Source organism: Toxotes jaculatrix, chromosome 10 (genome assembly GCF_017976425.1).
Source record: "Toxotes jaculatrix isolate fToxJac2 chromosome 10, fToxJac2.pri, whole genome shotgun sequence".
In the NCBI taxonomy this organism is placed as follows: domain Eukaryota; kingdom Metazoa; phylum Chordata; class Actinopteri; family Toxotidae; genus Toxotes; species Toxotes jaculatrix.
This window is the reverse complement of record NC_054403.1, coordinates 19470647-19488635: the sequence shown is the minus strand read 5'-3', so window position 1 is coordinate 19488635 and position 17989 is coordinate 19470647. Positions and strand designations below refer to the sequence as shown.

Here is a 17989-nt window from a genome sequence, read left to right as displayed (position 1 = left end):
TGTGTGCATGTGTGTATGATCATATTCAAGTTACTTTGCGTGGGTGTGGGGGACACAAATTTGCATCCCAAAAGTCAGACTGCAGTATATCGACAGAGATGAAGTTTTTTTCAGATTAAAATATCATATAAAATCATTTCTGGTAAGGATTCCTTACAGGAACAGTTGATTGAAACCAGCCAGCTGCTGGCGAACTTAGCTTAGCACAAAGACTGGACACAGGGGAACTGTTCGAAGTCAACAGAATCCCCCTGGCAGCGTCTCTAAATGTGTGTGTGTGTAAATGTGTGTTCTTACGTCATAGCTTGTACAGAATCTTGAACACCGGACCCTTGACTTGCTTGCAACAAACTGACAGAATGAAGGAGCTGCCCATTAGCTTCCTGGTACAGACATTCATCAGTGGGCTCCTTCTTCATCTGCTTCAATGAGACTTGGTTTTGACCATGAGCCTTCCCATGCCCTTTGGATCCTCCACGGACCACAGACCTCCCATTGGATCTCTGGTTTCCGTAGCCGGCGTTGGCATCAGAGCCCGTGTCTTCATCCTCGATCACCACCAGATCAGTTGGCATTTCCTTGAACTGGTACACCAGGCGCTGCCCCTCCACTTTAGCCAGGATGCCTCTTTGATAATAGTACCTGGAGGAGACAGTAGATAAGGAGCTGATTAACACGTTATAGACATGATCATCATTCAAACCTAACAGCCTCATAAAATTTTAAACCGTCGTTCCAGTGTGTTCTTATTAACATGTCTTAGGAATTATGTCCGCAGGGTTCAGAGCTGAATGGGAGCTAATGGGCATGACAACGACACTTGGTGCTCATCTGTGTGTTCCTCTTACCTGAGAGCTCTTCCCATGGTCTCATAGTTCATGTCAGGCTTGTTCTTATGTTTGCCCCACAGCTTTGAAACAGCTTTGGAGTCCACTAGCTTAAAGATGCCTTTCTCCCGCTGTGTCCACTTGATGTATTTGGGACAGGTGTTTTTATCCTGCAGTAAAGCCAGAAGGAATTCCCACAGGTAGATGGTGTTGCCTGCAAATTGGAGGGTTGGGGGATAAATTAAGTCATGTTTTCACGCATTCATGGTAGAGTCCTAGAGCTGTGTTACAGATATATATAATTTATTTAGCAATTTTCAGAGCTTCACTTAAAAATGTTATATGGCAGCTATGGGGTTACAGGAGAAACTACTCTTTTCTCATAACCACTGTTGTGTCAGTTGTGTGTGTGCATGTGTGCCTTGGAAGGGAATTAATTATACCAAGCCCGGGAGTAGATTACTCTAATTTGTGAGATACTGTGGCCAGAAGTGGTTAAAAACAGCAACACTCCCAGCAGTCACTTGAATCCCAGACACCATGACAGGGTGATGTATATGTGTGCAGCTGAACCTGCGGTCTCCAGCCCCCTCCTCTTTGTGTCACACTGTATGGTGCAATAAGGGTTCACATCGAGCAGCACTAGTCTGCTTCTATCGGTAGAGCATCAGCGTGCCCTCCAGCCTGCAATCACTTCTGTTTCCCTGTGAAACACAGCACTCTGAGAGCCCCTCATCCATTAACTCGGCCAGATTCAACCCAGCCGGACTGCAGGGGTTGAGGACTGCTGTTTGCACACTCCACAGGAGGAAACAGAGCGTACACAAGAGGAGGAGAGACCTTGATTTTTATTGGCTCATTACAGAAAAGCGGACTAGTTAGTGAGGCTTACCTTTGCCCTCTTTGCTCTTCTTCCTGAGTGGCAGGTTAGGGGTGGTGATAGGGGAGCAGGGACGCACCGCCCGCGGCTTCCGCACTATGATTCAAATTGAGGGGTAGTGTGTTATAAGGTGGAAGGTCACGATGCAATCATCCAATTACCTACAACACTGAAACTTTAGTACAAGAGATCATTCCTGTGTTCTAACAAGGAAGAGAAGGAACGCGGTGTTACCTTTGTTTTTTTTCTGAGGTTTTAAGGGACACTTTTGGGGAATCTCATCCATGGATGAAGTGTCCTCGTCTAGGGACATGTCAAGGGCAGCACTGTCCATCTGGTCAGGCCTCAGTGGGGCATATGTCAGGTCTGCCTCCAGCAGAGTGCCATAGGTGTGAACTAAACATAAATATAAGATACAGGAACACAGGCAAGTCATGAATAGACCATAAAGACTGAGTCCCATGCTCTAAATATGTTGGATCAAAACTGAAATATTTCACACCATTTTTGCAACAGCGGAATAACGACAATCCAAATGAACTTACTCATACGCTTCTCATCCAAAATGTTGTTTGGAGACTCCATGTTAAGAAGAGCAGCTGCAGCTTCGTTCGTCTCCATGCTGTCCTCTGCACCTGAGACTGTTGTTTCTGTGCACCAGACACAGACAAATTCATAGACGTGAGATTTTTGTCTGCATCTTTAGCAGATACATCACATATGACTGAAGGCATTAATTCAATATTGACCGTAACATCGAGCTATACCATCAAGGTGTATAAAAAACATTTATGAAAAAAAAGGATATACTGTAAATAGTTGACAGATATGACTTAATTTCCAGGTCCATAATTAGCAAATAATTTCCTAATATTTTTTTAAGATGAAGAAATGTCTTTCAAAGAAAAGTTCCATTTAAAGACAAGTAATTATTCATTCTTCATTACTTTATTACTGGAAAGGTTGTTCTTCGTGTAAGTTCAGATACTATTGGGAATCAGGTCCCAGTAAAATAAAGCCCTAGATTGAGATTCATATTTGATTTATTAACAGTTATGAAAGAACGAGATTTAGTTGTGAGTCGGAGCAGAGACCAAATCTGTTGTGATCGAAACATAAATGCTTGTACTGTTCTATCTTTTACCTGGGAGGTCCACTCCTCCGACCAAGATGGGTGATTCCTCCACCACGTGGAGGGTGGTGTCCACCATGATGCCATTTTGCACCTCATCCGACTCCAGGCCCGAGTAGACCTGTAGCAGATCAGCTGCAGGCACCTGCTCAACAATCACTGCTGGGAATACTGACGGGTCGTCAAGCTGAACAGAAAGAGGACACACACACATACAATACAGTACAGTATGAGATGTTGTAACACACAAGCTTCCACTTGGAGGTAGAGGACAGATGATTTTTGCAAATACATATGTGTATATGCAATAAAAACACCATTAATTCCTCCACTACACATCATAAATGCAATAAAAAAATCCCAGATGACATTAGATTAATGTTATAACCCGATCTGGTCTCTTATTTTTATTGCCTTGTAAACTATTGTAGATTCATACTCAATTTCAGCTAATATGGAGGCACATAGCATGGAGGAGTGCTCATTTCTGTGGTGTTGCAGCGGTCCACAGGGACCCGCTGAAGAAGACAGGAACCAGATGTTTGATTTGGCCTATTTCTCCTGAAAAGTTAATCTTACGCTCAGAAATTATATAAACCCAAATGAATGTTAATGGATCAATCATGAGCTGCAGGCAAGCACCGCCTTCATCGTGTCCTGAATGTGCTTTGGGAATTCTAACCTTGCAGTCTCATTTCAGACATGGCACAGACTGATGAGGGAAGGAGCAGGGGGAATTTGGGCCAACCCATTGAGGAACAACTGAGAGGCACAACATACCCGAGAGCTCCTCAAACACAGACTGTGTCAAGAGTTCTCACAGGGCGCTTGGTTCGTGTCAATGTGAAGGACAAGGGGACTAATTCAGTCCTTCGAATAAGTGCGTCATATGGTCCTCTAAAACTCTTGTTTTGTTTTTCTGGTTTTCTGGAGTGTGCAAGTGAGCTGTCCATGTATAAAAACCATACAGCATGAGAGGCAGAGGCAGATCTGATTTAGAAATTATCACATAAAATTAACATTATTAATCCATAATCATGACTTTGGTTTGAAATTCAAAAGGTCGCCTCAGGTTGCATTTTGATGCAAACCACTCAGAGACAACTGACTGCCAGGAGATGGCAGCAGACTACACTTGAACAATGTTCTGAAATCATTTCCTCTACCATGTCAGTGGTAAGCAGCTCATGAAACTCCCTCGGTTATTTTGGGGATTGGCTTCTGAATGTATTGTGTCCAAACCACACTGAAACAAAAAGACATTCTGATAAACCATTCATTTTAACAGCACTGATACGGCCCACCAGGTGCAGAACAAGTGCAAGTCATCTTCAAACATCTTTTCTTGAGTAAAAAGATTAGAAGAATATTTGTGTCTGGTTTAGACACAAATATGTGTCTTACAAATATGTGTTAGACACAAATATGTGTCTAAACCAGAAATGGACATACACATTTTTAATGTCATGTTGCATGAACTCACAGTGTAAGTTACAGGGCTGTAACTACCAAACTGTTCCACTGAAAAGCAGTTAATAAGAGAGACCTGACTGAACCTGGAAACAGACAGACAAAAAGGTGCAGTACGAGAGACATGAATAAAGGTGTATCTGTCTCTTTGCACAAATGTCCATTGTTGATTTGGACCTTGAGGCATACCAGGTGTCTGGGTGCCTGTGTCCTTGAGTCGAGGGGGTGGGAAGAGGGGGCAATGAAGTCAGCTACAATCCCATTTCGGCTACACTTTAACCAGGAAGCTAACAGACCTCATTATTTGGACTGGGTGTTAAATGGTCAGGCCCTCTGGGCAGCACCAGTAGTAATTAGCCCAAGTTGTTAATTAGTCGATCATATGCACTGCACATTCTGTGATGTAGGTGTCTGTAGGAGTACAAAGCAAGATGGCTACCCAAGCAATCGTAACTTTGAAGATCAGCAACAAACAGCGTGTGTCATCTCAGCAGCAAAACCACGAGGCCTCCTGGGGCTAATAAAAACCCTGGGTTTTGCTTTGACTACAGGCGCTATCAAAATCTCACTGACATGCACTGAATGTTTCCCATTAATGGCAGTCTTTGGTAGACATATTATCAGATAGCTAGACAGGGAGGCTACCACATCTCCTTGTCTGGACTTAAATGATGTTTGCTGTCCTTGAGTGAGAGTTAAGTGTGTGTGCAGACAAAGACATTTTGACTGTTGGTCTGCTGAGCTCCTGAAACAGCAGCAGCTCCCGCCCCACCCCAACCCCCCAACCCCTGCCCCCCAACCCCCCTCCCATCAAACTCAGAGTCCCACACAGTTTGCTGACAGAGCAGGAGACGTCTGTAGATGCTGTCTCCACACTTGTTTTTATGTTAACTGCGTCTTGTTTTTGTTGGGAACACCTTTAAACTATTCTTGTGTTGTCATGTAAACCAAGTGATTTGACAATCTGAAAAGCACGTTGTGCATGACAGTAACTATGGAGGAGTGAAGGTTTTTGTTTAAAGGTGTAAAAGGGCGAAAAGGTGGGACTCAGAGGAAAACAGATGCAAGACCTGTAACACAATCTGACAAATAATATTGAACATCATAAAGGTTTGAGCTGTTTCTTCCTCTTTGTTGACTCGAATACTGTTTCTAGTAGGGAAACAAAAGTGATAAGAATCGGGCCGATTTGCATTTTTGAGTTCCTCATTCTGCCTATGAAAGCAACAGCATCTGTGCAGGCTGTTCCCCCCACACCCCACTCTGTTCTGCTTTACCTGCCCAACCACAGTGGAGTCCAACTGTCTGTGCACCTAAAATATCTTCTCAAGATGAAAGAAAGTACAACTGTCTACAGAATGAGAGGTGCCGTCATGTTTCAAAATTGAATGTTCACTTAAAAGCCAAATATGTTTCTTTCTGTAGCTTGAAACTTTACCCTTTATTTTTGTTCCAAATTAAGAGAGCAAACTGTATGGCTATCTATAGTTGCATCACAGATTGATTGCATAGAAAATTACAAATCTAAATATCACCCTGCAGTCATTACATGAAGAACCTTAGGGAGCTACTTATTGACTTAAAAACCAATACAGCAAGGTTAATCATTAAAGAATCTACTCTATGATTTCACTCAGCTCCAAAATAATATCTTTACAGCAGCCAGCAGAAACAAAATGGCCACAGTGGCGGTATGTTAGTGTGTTGTTCCTTTTTTGGGGTATTTCCAGGACTTGGTAAATAGGGGCATACTGCTTGCATAACAACCAAAGTGGGTGCAGCAAGGAACAAAACTGTAGCACTGGAACAATGTAAGACCTTTTAGAGGAATTATCCCATCCCTTCCAAGCAGCCTCGTAACTGGTCTGTCAGGTTAGGCCTGAACTGGCGCTATTCAGGGATCCAGTGACAACCTGTCACTCCAGATACACACACACTGATACTGGTACAAATAAGCACATGTACATCCACACTTACAATCAAGCCTGCTCTGCAGGATTCAGACACAGGTGTGGGGGATGAGATAACTGCACACCTGACCAGGCAATGAAAAGACACTTAGGTACAGGTTCACATCGTATGCACACACAGTAACCTTTGTGTCATATACACATTGATAGCCAAACTCCACCCTTTCCCTCCCACGCACCCTAACCTCGCTGCAGGTTTTTCAATCTTTCCATTTCTGTGCTCCCAACAACCCACACTCCTCTTCCCAGACCACCCCTCCTCTCCATCCTCCCCTCCGCCTGCCTCCATGTTCTCAGAGTTAAAGATCACAGACTCTGAGCCACAGCTAATCCTACCCCAGCGACCAAGCTGTTTACACAAGTTTTGTTTGTCCTGCCCTGAAAAGTCTTACATTTATCAACAAGATCACATACAGTACATCTGGTTGAAAAAGATGGATGGGCAAACACTGGTCCAAAGGTCTTTTGATCAAATAAAAAATGTAGAATATGCAATAAACAATATAAAAAGTTCAAACTGTGGCTTCTCCGATGTGGTACGAACCTGATTGATTTCGTCCATCCCGTTGCTGGCAAATTCAAACACCAGTTCACTGGGCTGCACTGCAGTCGTCATGGCAGTGGAGTTCAGAGGGCAGGGAACAGCCTAAAATATCCCGGCTATACTCCGGCTCCTTCTCTGCACAGACAGACACTTAGCTTCACCTCACAAAATGGCTTCCCCGTTGTCGTCCTCCTGTTTTCTGACCTGGGCAGTTAGTGCTCCGAGAGAGAGAGAGACCACAAGCTGAGTTTCAGAGGAGTGCTGTGGCCCAGGTGGGAGCAGCCTCGTCCCTCTCTGACACGGAGGCTGGGTCCCGCTGCGCCTGGAGCATCTACACCTGGCAGCAAGAGAGAGAGACACAGAGAGAGATATAGGGGCTAAGGTTAACAGACATATTAGATCAATTTAATTTCACTGAAAGACAAGCGAGGCAGGGAGGAGCTGAGATTGTGTACGGAGAGAAGTCCTTGTGCAAGAGGAAGGAAAGTGTTTCTGAGGCCTAAACTAATCATTCAAATAATAAAAGACCTCCACAGTTTCAAAGCAGGAAACACATATCTGGGCTATCGTCAAGTTCCGATGTCCAAAGCTGTAAAAACCAGAAGTTTTAGGGGGGAAATCAGATCACTGGCTAATTCCTGCCTTCCTGCTGACAACCCTTCTAATAAACTCACAGCGAGTCAAGACCAAGGCCAAAAAATTTTTTACCAAAAAAAAAAACCAAAAAAAAAACCTTGCAACTGGTTTCAGAAAGCTCAGTGACAATGTAATTATATTCTTGCAAACATCAGACAGCACTTTTAAATATTTGCTAAATACCTATCTCAATTCAAATATCAGCAATGTAACACCAAACTATTTATAAAGCCATCCTCATTTGCCTGTTCATTTTAGGCACTGAGGCTTAAAAATCGAAACTGTGGACATAGAAACATGGTTGCAACAAACTGTTATTTTCATTATCGATTAATCTGTTGACAATTTTCGCAATTAACTGATTCACTTTTTGGCCTATAAAATAATAGAAAACAATGAAAAATCATGATCACAGTATCCCAAAGCACAGCTTCTTTGGCTGAAAAACAATCCTAAAAATATATTTATTATATCAGATCAAGAAAAGAGGCAAATTCTCACATTTGAGAAGCTGGAATCATCAAATGTTTGGCATCTTTTTTGCATGAAACGTAACTTAAACTATGACAACAGTTGTACATGAATTTTCTGTCTATTCATTGATCAGTTGCGCTTTATTTACCCTAAACTAAGCACAACAACCTATCAGTGTATAATCAGGAGGATGTCATCGCACAGTTTATTTAATCACTCACGCCTCTAATATCATAGCTGTCTATGTCCCTGAATAGGAGAGATCCCTCTGCACTGCCACACTTGATCATGAGGATCAGGGGGCTGATATTATAATCACATGAGGGAGTGCCACAGCAGAGAGCATCTGAAGTTACCCTCCCTCTATACAGAACCACACATACACATACACACACACACACACACACAGGTGAGAGGTGACTTGTCTGATGATGATCTGGAAGCCCCTCTGTGCTGACCCTCGGGCACCATGGGTGGGGGGTGGTGGGTGGGGGGCTTGAGGTTGTATGCTTGTTAGTTTGTGTGTGTTGGGGTGTGTCCCAACAACCCGATACCCAAAGGCAGGTTTGAGGGCTAAAGGATGGGAGGGGCTGTTGTTGGGTTGGAGAATAAATGGATCATGAGACCCCAGGGCCACACACCCCCCACCCTGTTCTTTCCCACAGACCAAAGAGCTGGCAGGAGTAGAGAAGTTAGAGATGGCAATGTTTAGTACACCCCCCTCCAAAAGACACACACACACACACACACATGAACACACACTATCCCTTCTTTTCCCACTGCTGCAGGGTGGAGCTTATTTGCTTTGAAAGGCCTGTGTGACTGACGAAGTTGCATTCCAGGCCCAATAGTATTTGGGGGGTGGGGGGGGGGGGTGTAACAGGAGAGGAGGTGATTAAAAAAAAGGGGGTACAGTGGCCTAAACAAATTCAGCTTAATTTTTTTTTCTTTTTCTGCTAAGCATCCCAACAGAATAGTAACATGTGGCCGGGGTCTGGAAAGCATCACTTTGGGAGACAGAAAAGAGATTGGTGTTTCACTCCACTCAGTCCTTCTCGCTGTCTCTGCTGGGCAGCGTCCATGCCCACCTCTGCCAGAGCTGGATGCTGCTGCCATCTGTCTGGAGCTCGTCTGTGCCCTGGTCTTCTTGGCATGTTTGCGCCAGGAGAGTGTGACAAGACATTACCAGACTCAAGCAGAAAAGAGGGGATATGTTGTGTGGAGCTTCCAAGGGGAGGAAGATGCATAAATCATGTAACAAACAAAAGACAGACAAAAGAAAAAACGTGGGTGGACATGTGTGTGCCTCATAAATGACTATCCACTTACAATTTCTCATGGACCACACACACACACACACACACATTTACAGCATATGCCCTCATATGCACTTGGTGAAGCTGGACCAAGACACCCCATGTGGAATAAAGCAAATGTGCAGTGGCCTGTATAACATGGGATTGCCCTATCTAGCCTTAGTGCCTCATCCCAGATCCATGGAGATACTAGCATTAAACCAGTAGGCATTCTCTGCAACAGAGGATCTTAGTTCCCCTTTTCAACTGGTATAGTCTGTGTTACATTTATGGATATTTACGAAGCTGTTGGTGTGAACATTTCAGCCTATAAGCTTGCAGGCTGGTCTGTGGTTAAACGATGAACAAATCGTCGGCAACCATTCGTTCACAGGTTTATCAGATGACAGGAAACAGGCTGTTATCGAATCATAAAATCATCTTATGGAATGACGATAGAAGTAAACATTTATCCTTTCCCATGTTTTGTGTGACTTTATGTTTGTGTATGTGAGTCGTTTGCTGTATTCATACCACAGTGTATCAGACCGTGTCAGTGTTTACATGTGTGTATTTTCTATATCCCTCCTCCCTCAGCGCTTCATTGATCTGGATGGCCCAGCTGGCATGGTGCTAACAGCAGACAGGGATACAAGAGAGCCAGCCATTAGTCAGACGCAGCCTGCACATTATCCCCGAGCTCATGACAACAGCTGCCTTGTCCCAGCACAGGGGCAGGGTTGTAACTGCACTTACTACGTCATGAAGAGAAGAGGAGGAGAACAGTGAAGGGAGGGATTTTACTGGGATGTTAGTCAATGCATAATAGTCCGCAGAGCAAATAGACTGCCTGTGACTCGCTCTGGGTGGGGCCTTCTTTTGACAGACTTCAGTATTTCAGTGTGGTTACCAGGCGGGGTGTCCTGATGAGGCCTACAGCATGAAATGTGTAACTGTGGTGGCTTGTATTTAAATCCAACCAAACGTGCTTTAGGCCCCCCCCCCCTTCCATAATTCCTACTGGTGGCTGCTGTTAAAAGGCTGTTAAGGAGGGCAAAATGGCAGTAAAAACGTGCTGAAACAATTACAGAATTAATTTACTGACATATAATAAAATGACAACTTTTTGGGGCCAGTTGAAAGCAGAAGAACAACCTGTAAACACAACACTGCCATATTATCACCTTGTGAAGTTGGTGAGGTGAACAACTTTTACACATCCAGCAGGCGCTGAGTAATAGGAGCATTTATTTGTAGTTGTGTTTCTGGCTACTTGAGGAATATAACTCAAATATTCACTGGTCTTTTAACTCAGTTTTTGGTCTCTACCAACTCCTGAGGGAAATATCTGGCTCTTTGGCTGCTTTTGGAATCTGCAAACTTGTGACAAGCATTTTCTCATAATGTCTGACATTATGTACAGTGATGAAGGCCAATAAATGTCAGAAAATAGTGAGATATGTCCATCACGATCACAGTCCAAAACCCAAAGTTATTTGGTTTATTATTGTAGAAGACTTAAACAAAACAAAAATCACGTTTTGAAGCTGGAACCACAGAATTTTTAGAATTTTTGCTTAGAAATAACTTTAATGTCTATTTGATTATCAACATTGCTGCCATCCAATTGCAGCCCTAAAGATAATCATTAATATGGTCAGCTGATAATTCGGCTCCATCCCGGCCTTCGTCATGTGATCACAGTGATGTCTTCTTTATCAACCTCCTCTCCTCCGGCAATTACAACTGTCTGTTACAAATGGCAGCCTGGTGTGCAGCAGACTGAAGAGGAGTATGGAGCAAACATTGGCCTACTCCACCCCTACAGCATGGTGACTGCCAGTCGCAATAACAACCAATTAGAGTCAGGATTCATGAACAAATGGAGCATTCCCAGAAGGCCCTACTTCCCCCGCTTTAGTCTCTTCAGCTGAGCTCATTGTTGACCATGAAAGGAGGTAATTTAAGCCAATTGAATGACTATGCAATGACTCACCCTGCATGTGGTGAGTGCAAACATTGTGAGATGCAAGAAAAGGACCAGGGCAAACTTTACTTATCAGCCATTTTCAGCTCAGGTTACAAATATGCAGATTTCCGCAGGTGACTTGACTGTTCACCAGCGTACTGGGAGGGTTGTGATATGACAGCATGGGACTAAAAAGACGGCTGTGCTGATGTCACAGGCTGACACACTGGTATTCTTGGGATTTGAAATCTTTTTCCCCCCACACAGGTTTAGACAGTGCAGATATGACTGGTAAAAACTGAGAAGGACATAAATCAAGAGTCTTTCTACACCTGCAAAGGTTTCAAAACTGACAGAAGCAGTGATTTTGCCCTTATCTTGCAGTTCTGAGAGACACCTTTCAGTGCCGACGGAAAACATCTTAACCTTACATGAGTGCTACAAAGGTTAAGTTTTCCCAGTTCAGCTGTGCAGAGAAACACCAATGTGCAAAATGGCAGAAAATGCGTGGGCTTACCACTGCCATGTTATTGAATGGTTGTCAGCACAGACATGCTGTTTTTGCAGGATCCTCTGAGTTCCTGTAAAGGAAATGACTCAGTGATATGCGGCTCAAACCCATTCCTGGGGCCCTGTGATAGCCCTAAAGAGCATTCAGTGCATCCTGGTCATCATTTCTGGACAGCAGTTCTCGTCTGGGCATGTTTTACCCAGATGTCATTAAACTGAGCACCAGCATGTAACAATAGCCCTTTTTAGCACCATGGAAAATTTCTCAAACACAACCGTTTTGGCTAAGTAAAAACACGACTTTGATCAGAGAGAGAAAAACTAAAGTACGTAATGGCAACATTCTCTCTGTATATTCAGCATTTCAAGATAGGACAAAAAATTATGGGCAGTGTTGACTGAATTATTGCGCCAGAAGGTAATTTTGTTTGCTAATTCATCTAGAGGACAGCAATTACGGAGTTGCATCACTGCCAAACAAAAAAAGGTTTTCACCACTGCTACAGCCCTGTCAGCACCATAAAAAAACTGTTTTGTATACAATACTTTCTGTGCATTCAACATTTTACTCACCACCAAGCGTTGCACAATACAGCATGTCTCACCATGTTTCAAACTCCAACTCAACTTTATTGAGCTGAATAAAGGAGCGCTTTCACTGCAATCCTGAGGCCACACCATGCGTGTGGCGATAAAATGGCAGAAATGGGCACAGAGGCAGGCACAGACACTGCTTCACAGCGTGCAGCTGCAGAACACAAGGCATCAGAAACACAGACAAGAGGGCACTGCGTCTGAGCCAGCACTCACTGTGTCTGTCTTATACTGGGAGGCATTTGAGTCTGCCGTGCCAGGGCCAAACGAAGACTGAAGAAGAAAAAAAAAAAAAAACGTCACCTCGAGCACAGGCTTTCAGAAGGAGAATGGAATTTAATCTCATCTCCTACAAACCTTGTACTTTTCCACTCAGGCTTAAGGCTCTGGGAGAAGGACCCATGCCTTCCTGTGACAACAGTTGTTTATGCCAACTAACACACTATTAACTGTAACGTTTGGCATTTTTTTTGAGTATTACTGGTATTTTTTTTGGAAGATTAGACAGTAGCTTTAGTAGGATAATACAGTCTGGAGAACAAGGATCAAAGCATAGTAATGTCCCCAGAGTTAAAAGTTCAGAAATGTCCTCAGAGACCAGATTCCACTTCATTTTTGATCAGTTTTCACTCAAGTATGTAAGAGACAAGTTTCTGAAATGTTACAGGCTGCTTTCTGTCCTATATATACTCTCCTGACATGCCTTTAATCATAGCACAATGTACTGGACTTTCTTGTTTAAGGCATGCAAGCGAAATAATGACAGCCAGAAATAGCAGTGACATGTTTGAAAACTGGGTAGAAAAAAAACACCCACAAACTGACCTGTGAATTTTGCACTCACAGGAACAGCATCACTGAACAGTGGGTTCTGCTGCTTCCTGTCTGTTAAACCACACTCAGAAGAAAATTTCTTCTTCTGTGTAAGAGCGGAAAGTTCTCAACTCCCCCTCCTTCCTTCTCAAACAACATGCTGTTACTCTCATAGATGTGACTCTTGTGATTCGTATAGCATTTCCTACATGAATAATATAGCTACTCTAAATATCTCCACGAGTGACGTAAAAGACAAATGATTGGCTTTCAACTGGACTGTTCTGAAATAATGCCTGATTCTTGTACCTTAACATAGAACTGCATAGCGTTTCACTTGGTACACTCACCGGAAAACGTGTTTTGCATACAAAAATTAAAATCTCCAGTATTTTGAGCACAGAGAAGTTGTTTTAGCAAAGACCTATAAATAAAATTTATTAGAAAAGCAGGCTGATAATTTTAGAATGCTATCAGATAGATTGTATTAAAGACACCATATTCTCTTGATTTCTGACATTTTCAAGCTTGCTACACTCAACGACAGTGATGGTGAATTCAGAAGGGGGAACACAACAGGCCTCTCAAAGCCACACCTGCCATTTGCAGACATCTCTTCCCCACAGAAGTGACACAGGGCGTGCAAATGCATACAGCATTACTAACCCCCCACCCCTTCACTCACTCACTCACTCACACAAAAACACACACACACACACACACACACACACACACACACACACACACACAAACACACACACACACACACACATCCCTAACTTGGCCTCGTGAGTCGGTTTTACTCAAATTCTCAGAACAAAGTTCCTGTCACACAGAATTCGCTTATAGGTCAAAATGTGAGGAAATTATATCAGTACAGAAATGAGCTGCCTGTGCAACTACAGCGCTTTTTATGAGCCACTGAGAATAACTGCCCTAAAGCACACACAAAGCCATTCACTAACAATATAAAGAAATTCCATAAGCCAAATTAACTTCTGCTTCTAAACAATATGAACAAATGATAAGCCTGGAAATATACCCATAAAAATCCAAATAACAATGAACCCTTCAAAACTAAACAAGTGTCAGGTTGGCTACCTTAATGCTGCCTTACCAGATGTGTAATGAATCCAAAACTAGGCTTTACCACAGAGGAGCATGTTTTAACTTAACAGATGCATCAGAACTACCCCCAGCGGCCTATTTCTATTATGTGGCAACCGGCCATATGTTACAAATAGGAAGAACCATTGAAGTTGTGAAAACAGGACAGGAAATTGCAGCAAAGTTTTAGAAAAGACATCTGCAGCCTAAAACATCACAGTTTGATCTGGCATTTGCTGTTATGATGCCCAAAAACCTGCATGATTTTATTAAAGAATATGGACATTGTCAGTAAGATGTAGAGTAAGACTGGTCTAGAAAGGGGCATCGATAGTGGGAGAAAGTGTCATGTTTGTTCAGAATTACTACTCAAGGCAACATAATCTCAAAACAACAGCGCTGTTGAAACTGGTCTCAAGTCTGATCTTCTAGTTTATATAAACTACCAATGGCAATGTTTGACATTTTAACCAGTGAAAGCAAAGGCCAGGGCAGGCCAAAAGTGAGAGCCCTGTCACCCACCTATGTTTTCTACATTTCTCTTTGCTAGTAAAAAAAAGAATAAGGACAGATTAAAGGTCTGATAAGAGATTTGTTTGGCTAACCAGAGTATTTTCACAAAGTAGGATTCAAAATTAAACTGAACAGTCTATCTAAGGTCATAGCACTGGTCTAACCGCTAAAAAGTGACAATGTTTTCTCTAAAAATCACAAAATGAAATGGGCAAATGCATTTTTTGGCATAAAAAGACACAGTGTTACATGAAGCAATGCTGTTTGTGTAGTTTGTGCAGTTGTAGTCTGACACAATCAGAGCTGTTATGTAAAATGTGCATGGAGAACAGTACAACAAATTTTGAACATTCATTTTTTCGTGTAGATCTAATTTGTATACTTGGTCAAATTAGAACCTGCTTTTAAGTGGACACTTAAGTCATTTCTGACAACAGTATGTTTAATGGGATCTACAATATGAATATGCCAGGTAGCAGTGGGTAGATTTGCTCCTTACATCCCCTCTTGCATCTCAGCTCAATTACATAATTTCTTTGATTTCAAAATCACAATGATTCCAAGTAAAGAAAACACAAAAGGTAAAGACAAAAAACATGCAAGTCTGTGCATGTGTAAGTTGCCTCAAACTGCCCTGCTGATTCCTTTCTTGCAGACATATTTCAAATGCTTCATTCCGAGTCTGCTGTTGTTTTGGCTGCTGTGTGGGAGCAATTTGATGCATGACTAGACTGGAAAAGCTAAATTCTCTGCTTTTTATACAGTAACTAATCCTCCCATAGGCATTAGATATGTACAGGAGGCTCTTTGTAAAAGAAAAAAAGGACATAATAATTGATTTTACATCAACTCTCATTAAAAACATAACAACCAAAGCTAACTTCAGGTCCTGAAGCGTTTCTAAAAACAGCACTACTGTGCTGCATACTGTACCTGCTTATTCACACACCCATCGCTGATGTGTTTACCTTCATACCAATGCTAACATGTCACAGCACAGGTACACTGCCCGCAGCAAGAGAGGACATCATACCCAGAAAAATACCAGCATCATACTCCCAACTAAGCTTCAATAAAAACAAGGTGAAGGATGACATTCCTAATTCTTTCTTAAACTATAAATCACTGTGCCAATTTTACCGCTGATAGGAGCCATCAGATTATGTAACCTCCCACAACAGCTAATTTTCTCGAAGGGAGAAATTCCACTTGGAACTTACAGACTATATGAACCTTGCCAAGATACCTTCCACACCAGCATGGAGGATACTCCTAGGTACGTGTTCAGATGGAACAATGAAATCTCAGGGTTCCAAGTCTGATTCAAGGCTGGGAAAAGGGGACCCGGCTGTTGCAAAGGAGGCTGCATACCAAACAGGTCTGGACACAAGCAGGCTGATGTGTCCACCCATAGTCAGGCATGCAGCAGTACGTAACAGCCAACACGCCTAGAGAGGGAACAGAATCAAAGAGAGATGAAATAATCTCATTTTTCTCTGGCTTGTCACACACTTTGGGATCAATCTGTTCTTAAAGGAATAGTTCATATTTTCCCACATACTTTTTTGCAGTTAGATGAGAGAAGACCGATACCACTCTCACATCTGTAGGGTACATATGTAGCTTGAGTCAACAGCTGTTAGCTTAACATAATGACTGGAAACAAGGGAAAACAGCTCTGTTCAAAGGTAAACTACCAAACCCTCCTGTAAAACTGCAACCTGCTGATTTTAGACATCACTTTAGAGTTGCTTGCAGGCAGATATATGTAGCCAGGCTAGCTGTTTCCCCGTGTTCTCTGTTTATGCTAAGCTAATCCAACGGTCTGCAAATGTCTATGCTAATATTTCCTCCGTTGGAAAGGTTAAAACATTATGAAACATGCTAATTTGCAGCTTTAGCAAAGCTGTTTTTAAATTTTCTGCAGATCAAGCTTCGGTTTAACAGCTAATCACGACTAAATCAGCTCTTCTCATCTGATCCCCGGTAAAGCCTCACAGACAAGACCACTCAGCTTAGCCCCTTTAAGAGAGCTTATCTGATTTCACACAATTGGATACTGGGTCAGTGTGGTATTAGGTATCACTAGCCAATGTTTCTATCTAATCTTGAAGCCAGTTAACGTGTACCCCATCGCTTGGTCTCAGGACAGAAGCGCCAAGTCATTGCATTCCATGATGTCAGGCGCACACTTCAAACAGGGACAGGGAAAAAAACCGTTAAGCTATGTGACTAAACTAACACGCCTAAACTACAACTCATGAAGTCTTGACAGACGTTTGGATTGCATGCCTTAGGTATTACAGCGTCACTTGTGCCTCAAGTCACTTGATCTTGTCATCTCTAAATGTTAGCTGTAATGATGTCTGAACTGCACTGATAATGTAAAAATTAGGATTACTGTACTCATACCAACATATTTAATTCAGTTCATATATTCCAGCAGCTGCAAACATCAATCAAATGTTCATTTCAGCTATTTGAAGAAGTGTGTGAGCTCTGTGCAGGAACCAAAAGGACAATCTGTCCAGCCTGGTCAATATTTGAGAAGGCTTTATGAAATATGCTCATTTATGGTAGTCAGGTGATGAGGAAGGTGCAGCATGGGTGCAGGAGATGAGGACAATAAACTCCCTGGTTTAAAGACAGACGTGTTCAATCTGGCTGTATAACTAAATATTTACATGGTGTTATTGTTTAACCATATTAGAGATCTCTAATAATTATATGTGTAAGTAGGAGAAGATAAGTCTACGAGTTTAATTTAAAAAAAAAAAAAGGTTTTAAACCTATTGCTCTTTCAGGAAGACACATACATTAATGACTGGCTCACACAGCAACCTTTGCTTCAACCCTACTTTGAATAAAGAGGCCTGACAATCAGTCTCCCGAGGGGCTGGCTTTATGTTGTTCTGACGAGAATCACAATGCAAAAACGCAAAGGTAAACAAGGAGTGGCTGTTGCTTAGGAACCAGTCGAGGGAGAGGGCTTGTAATGTAGGCTCTGAGGTACAAGAGAGCGAGAGCAGGTGGGCCTCATTCAGCTAAGCAAAAGCTCAGTGTTTTTGCAAGGACACATGTTGAAGACCAAGCATAAACAGAGGACTGAATGGATTTTCCAAATTCTGTCTGTGTAGTACACTGCTGTTACTGGATGGAATCAAAATAAGTGAATTGTAAGAATTTTTGTACAAGCAAGGACACTATGAGTCACTGACAAACAGGAAGATGATGTTATTTTACCACCATTACAAC

At 42.5% G+C, this 17989-nt stretch overlaps 1 protein-coding gene across 2 annotated transcripts in view; it reads right to left on the bottom strand.

Moving 5' to 3' along the window:
- The window catches only part of elf1 (E74-like ETS transcription factor 1), a 38629-nt gene that overhangs the window by 3748 nt on the left and 16892 nt on the right, over positions 1-17989 (bottom strand). For both annotated transcript variants that reach the window (XM_041047590.1, XM_041047589.1), the window contains exons 2-8: positions 6824-7160; positions 2852-3026; positions 2253-2357; positions 1942-2103; positions 1720-1803; positions 849-1041; positions 298-642 (exon numbers count right to left, since the gene is read on the bottom strand). In XM_041047590.1, coding sequence (XP_040903524.1) covers positions 298-642; positions 849-1041; positions 1720-1803; positions 1942-2103; positions 2253-2357; positions 2852-3026; positions 6824-6895 — 1136 coding nt within the window. In that variant the 5' untranslated portion in view covers positions 6896-7160. The remainder of the gene's footprint in view (positions 1-297; positions 643-848; positions 1042-1719; positions 1804-1941; positions 2104-2252; positions 2358-2851; positions 3027-6823; positions 7161-17989) is intronic.